At 39.5% G+C, this 6,000-nt stretch overlaps 1 protein-coding gene across 5 annotated transcripts in view; it reads right to left on the minus strand.

The window, feature by feature from the left end:
- NF2 (NF2, moesin-ezrin-radixin like (MERLIN) tumor suppressor) overlaps positions 1-4,274 on the minus strand; it is a 62,021-nt gene extending 57,747 nt beyond the window's left edge. For 2 of the 5 annotated variants that reach the window (XM_075213370.1, XM_075213379.1), the window contains exon 1: positions 3,716-4,270. In XM_075213370.1, coding sequence (XP_075069471.1) covers positions 3,716-3,829 — 114 coding nt within the window. In that variant the 5' untranslated portion in view covers positions 3,830-4,270. Of the gene's footprint in view, positions 1-259; positions 342-3,715 lie in introns of those variants that run through there. The other 3 variants (XM_075213388.1, XM_075213396.1, XM_075213406.1) reach the window with 3 other exon arrangements.
- Between the last annotated feature and the right edge of the window lie 1,726 nt (positions 4,275-6,000).

The raw sequence follows: 6,000 nt of genomic DNA on the forward strand, positions 1-6,000 counted from the left end.
AGAGAGCCCCCTAGAACACACATTTTTAGCTGTATGCAGAGAAATGACTCACAGCATTGGAGAACTCAATCTAATTTCTTACATTTGTGTTTGATGTCTGCCAGTACAAAACCTTACTAATCAAAGCTCATCTGTTAAGAAAGGTCCTAAATATTAGTCATATAAACACAACACTGACCAAGCTACTTAATTTGACAGTGAAAAAAACCTAAACTAGTTGAAAATCGAATATACCCAGTAACACTGGTTTTTAGAATACCTTATTGGTAAAGCAGGAAGTAGTGTCCATTGACACAATTCAGCAGGGCCCATGCCCAGCAGCGACAGAGGGAGGATGCCTGGCCATTTCTGTAATATAAATGACCTAAAATGGAGACCATTCTTTAACAGCAAATCAAATGGACTTATAATCTCTGCTATGCATATCCTGGATTCATATAGATGGTATTTAGAAAAATAAAACTTCCACGATATTAGTAAAGTGCACATGAACACTGCCCCATATATTTGATGGGATTTAAAAGAAAACTGCAAATATATGCACGTCTTCAGTTTATGTACCATTTCTCCCATATATGTCTGATGGGATACACGTGAAGATACTTTGAATTCAGTAACCTTGTTGGCTGTAACAATGAATATTTTATCTGTATTTAATGTGTCAGTAATTTTAAATTCCCATGTCTTGATAATGTGCCTTATTCTTTTAGAATGTTACAATGAAACTCTGACAGTGTTGTTTGTCAAATTTGGGGGGCTTCCTATGACGAAACAGAGGAGGATCTGGGAATATTAACTTCAGGCCATTGTTCTTGTGCAGCATCTTAGCTATTCTTAGTACATCCTGTAGGTTGCGGTTTACTACCAGACAGAGGCTGGCCCACAGGCCTCACTGGGAGTTTTCCTAGCACACCAGACCCCCCTATATTTATTTTATGCTGGGAAAGGATGGAGGAGAAAAGGACCATGAATAGGGTGGCTCTGGCTTATTGAGGCGATCTATAAAGGGGCGGCCTGGCATTAGTGATCTTTGTGACCTCAGGGTCCACCAGCTACCTTATACTAAAGCTATATGGATGATTCCCAGGAGAAGGGGGCATTAATGCTCCTTTCCCCTCAGTGTTAAGCATTAGATAGAGCAAACAGCCTGCCCAGTAATGAGGCAAGTACAGTAACTGAGTGCAAGCATGGCAGCAGTGCAAATGAGGGAGAAAGAGGACACCATATCGGGAGCAGACAGTGAAGTGAGAGTCAGCATTTCCTCCCTTGCCATGCTCCAAGTGTCAGAAGTAGACTGACCAAAAGAATAGCAACAGTAACCAATATTGAATGAAGAAGAATAGGTTTAATAAAAGTGTAACATGCAGTGAGAAGCCCAGACCCTTTGCTGATAACACCTAAAAAAAAACAAAAAAAAAAAAACCAAAAACTGGAAAATCCTACTGGAAGGTAACTGAGCATAGGAAAGAGCAGCCTATTTTTTCTTGAAAGCCCAGTCTCCTAAAGTAGGATGAAATGCAGATTAGTTTACCGCACATGATTGATGTTCTGCAGTCATAAAAATTCTAGTAATTATAATGTAAGCTCAATTGGGCAGGGCCATCTGTACTTATTGTATGTAATGTGTTTACATCATGATCCCCTCAATATACACTGATGTGTAGTATGCTTTATGAATAAAAGACAATAGTATTAAAATAGAAAGATCTGAAAGTATATACACTATATTGGCAAAAGTATTTGGACGCTTGACCATTACACCAACAGGGACTGCAATGACATTGTATTCAAATACATATACTTTAATACGGAGTTGGTCCCTCTTTTGCAGCAATAAACAACTTCCACAAGATGATGGAGTGTTTTTGTGGGAATTTGTGCCCATTCATTCTCTAGAGCATTTCTGATGTCGGATGAGAAGGCCTGGCTCACAACCTCCGTTCCAGTTCTTCCCAAAGATGTTGGATGCAGTTGAGGTCAGTGCTCTGTGCGGATCAGTCAAGTTCTTCCACGCCAAATTCATCAAACCATGTCTTTGTAGTCCTTGCTTTGTGCACTAGGGCACAGTCATGTTGGAATAGAAAAGGGTTTTCACCAAACTATGCTATACTAGCATAGTATTGTCCAAAATTACTTGGCATGCTGAATCATAAAGCTTGTCCTTCACTGGAGATAATTTCCTAGCCCAAACCCTGAAAAACAGCCCCATACCATTATCCCTCCTCCACCAATCTTCATAGCTGGCATAATGCAGTCAGGCAGGTAACGTTCTCCCAGCATCTGCCACACCCAGACTTGCCCATCTTACTTATAGAGAAGCGTGATTCATCACTCCACAGAACACGTTTCCACTGCTCCACAGTCCAGTGTCTGCGCTTTACACCACTCCAACCGACACTTGGCATCAGTCTTGGTGATGTGAGGCTTGCATGCAGCTGCTCAGCCATGGAAACCCATTTCATTAAGATTCCGCTATAAAGTTTCTGTGCTTACATTAATGCCAGTGGAACTTCGGAACTCTTCAGTTATGGAATTAGCAGAGCATTGGTTGACTTTTACGCACCATGCGCCTTAGCAGTCGTTGATACCACTCTGTGATTTTACGTTGTATTCCACTTCGTGGCTGGATTTTTCCTAAACGCTTTCTTTCTAATAATATCAGTTGACCATGGAATATCCAGCAGGGATGCAATTTCACGAACAGTCTTATTGCAAAGGTGGCATCCTATCACAGTACCACGCTTGAAGTCACTGAGCTCTTCAGAACGACCCATTTTATATCACAAATGTTTGCAAATGGAGACTACATGGCTAGGCGCTTGATTTGATACACCTCTGGCAACAGGTCTGAATGAAACACCTCAATTCAATTATCAACAGGTGTGACCACATACTTTTGTCCATATAGCGTATGAGGATATCCGACACACGTACAACAGGACTCAGTTTAGTCTATTTATTAATGACATTTTAGAGTTTCTAATAAAACTGCTTGCACAGGTCAATTATCAATTATCTGAACCAAATCCCAGTATCTACACATCCCAATTTTACTATCCCACAAATCTATTTTTTTTTCTTTGAATTGTTTAAACAATGAAATGCATGTCCAGTTTTCTAGAAATATATATATATTTTCTCTATCTCAAATAAAATATTTTTTTTCTACATTATTAAGATGTTTGCCAGATAGAGAGAATGCGGAATTCTAAATGCTTGTTGTTTTGCAGATACCCATAAAAACGTCCAATGATTTCACTCCTTAATTACTGGCTATATCAGTGGTTTCAAATCTGTCCACAGCCCCAGCCTATTGGGCAGTGTGGTACTGTTTTCTCAATCTCCCATGTCGGAACAAAAAATATCAAATTTGTTGAAATAGTAATAAAACCCATCAGAGTTTCTGTTTCACTTATAAAACAAAATTGTTATATTTAAAAAAAACAAAAAACCCTCAACAGTAGCATAACACTGTACTTAACGTTTGTAGGCACACTTAATCAGTCTTACAGATTGATTTTACAATCTAGATTTTGGTGCCTGGGACACCCGGAAAAAAAAGTCACAAAAAACCACCAACTGATAGCAGGATTCAAACCAGTGTCCACAGAAAGTCTCTCAATGTGCTATTATTACATCTAAAGCAGTAGATAACCAAGATCAGGAAGCAAACAAAACAGATAAAAAGAAGGAGCCAATAGCAGATCACTCTTACCTCACAGTTAAACTCCATCTCTGCATCCATTGTAATGATTCTGACAATGAATGTTTTGGGCTGTTTACGCTTCAGAGAGGTGAAGCTCATTCTTGAAGCAATTGCCCCAGCCATGTTAAATTAAGTCTCCAATAAGTTGTTATTAAAATGGAACAACCCCCAAAGAGGTCTTTTTCCGTTATCCAATATAAAAACAACCCTCTTCACCCATGCTTTTGCGTATTGCTGGATCTATGCTGAAAAGGACAAGCATTTGGGTCCATCACTGGCAATCCACTCCGTGCAAAATAGTATTTACATGGGAGCTCTCCGTTCTGGAAGCCCGGACCAGCTGTGGACAGAGAAGATAAAGCACATCAGTAAGGGTGCTTAGCATTCCGCTGGCATCTGAGACTCTTCACCCTCGTCTTTGAACGACCAGAGACGTCCTCCCCGATAGTCACGGAAAATCCAGTGCCAGTGCCACCCTTTCCTATAGTCATAAAGTGATCGGTACCACACTGCCCAATAGGTGGTGGCTAGATCCCGTTCATCGAAAGGACCTTCTGACGTCACACAGTCATGTGACTACTGTAGTCACATGGTACACAGGGGAGAAGGCTGCTGCTGCTACAAATGTTCCCGTGTAGCTACTGAAAGTAATGGAGCTTCAGGCAGAGCAGTATTCTAGCAACACTCATTGCAATATATCTACTGAATTCAGATGGAAAAGATGTATTTCCTGTTAGATCTATTGTTGGGAGGTGTCTTATGTCTTTCAGACAGTAATCCCAGAGAAGAGCATTGAAAACAGCACACGTTGAAGTGTATTAGCCAGTTTGCATGTGAGCAATTGAATATTACAACATTGTGAATGAGTACTCCCAATACTGCTTTGCATGTCCTGTTTTTTAGTGCTAACACTAAATGAGTTATACTTAGTAATGGACAGTAATTGATCCTAATTGTGCTTTATGTAACTGTAGTCCTCTTATGAATCCCATATTGAATTCCACGGTGAGCCCTCCTTTCCCAACAATGGAAGGAGGCAAATACTTCAGATTGCAGTACTTCAAAAGCAATACAATAAATGTTGGGAGGAGTGAGGCAAATTTAAAGTGTTTTCTAGGAGCTTTGTGGGTTTTCTTCAAAACGGTCATATGTGAGTACTGCTTATTCTTCATGCTGACTGAATAGTATACATAGGCTTTGTATAGTTGTCTATGGTAACCGAACCTTTATATTTCTTTACTTGACAGGTAACATGACGGATAAAGCCGAAAAGCAAAAAAAAATATGTATTATGGTAAAATAACTGCTATGGGGTAAATTTACATTCTATGAATGTAAGAATGGAGGATTCAAATGTATATGGTGTTAAAGTCAATACATGCATTGCAGTTAACGATGAGTAACACTTGATATACACAAAAAGAGTGTCTCCCATGCTTTGGAGAAATGTAATTTACTTTGGTAACAGCCATGGTGGTTTGTAACAGCAAAAAAACTCATTAGAGAAAAGAAGTAAGAAAAATATTGTCCTGTTACCACTTAATGAATAATGCAATATTCTCCATTGCATTTCATCCCACTAAAAGGGGATGCAGATAGACGTTACATAACAAAAGTTTGCAATCCACAGCCCTAATGAGCTTTTGTGGTCTCTGCTTTTCTGTGGTTCACTGGATGACTTGTTAAAGAGCCTGCAAACATGTATGTGACCTTTCCATGAAAACCCTTGACCATCCTGGTCAAAAATAATGGGGTTCCTTTTATTCATTAAAGGAAAGCACAACACTTTCTTACAGTTTGGGGATAGACCCTATGGTTAATTTTGGAAATGTAACCGCCATCTGTAAACATTGGCTACATAAATGCTCTATACATTGCACCAACGTTCCCTGCAACTCCCGTCATCTTCAAGAGGCTGGCCGCTATGAGTCCTTGTATGGCTGGTCCCTCCACTATGTCATTTTGTTAATATAATACCGTCAAGATATTTTGTGCCACTCAGGTCAAACCTGATGACATCAAGTTAATGACAGGGGGGAGAGGGACCATCATAGACAATGTACTTACTACGTCTGAAAACGGCAGGAAAGGAAAGTGCTATTCACACTTTACAAGAGGGTCTATTTATCACATCTAACCTCAAATTAAAAAAATAAACAAAGCAAAACAATTTAGTCTTTCATTTTGTTCGGTAATACGCATTTTAAAACTGTTTATTGAAAGCACTGAGCACAAAAGATAGCTGAAACAGTACGAAAGATGTAGCCACTATGGGCAAGAAATGTTAACAGCAA

The sequence above is a fragment of the Mixophyes fleayi genome, chromosome 1 (assembly GCF_038048845.1).
Source record: "Mixophyes fleayi isolate aMixFle1 chromosome 1, aMixFle1.hap1, whole genome shotgun sequence".
NCBI classification, from domain to species: Eukaryota; Metazoa; Chordata; class Amphibia; order Anura; family Limnodynastidae; genus Mixophyes; species Mixophyes fleayi.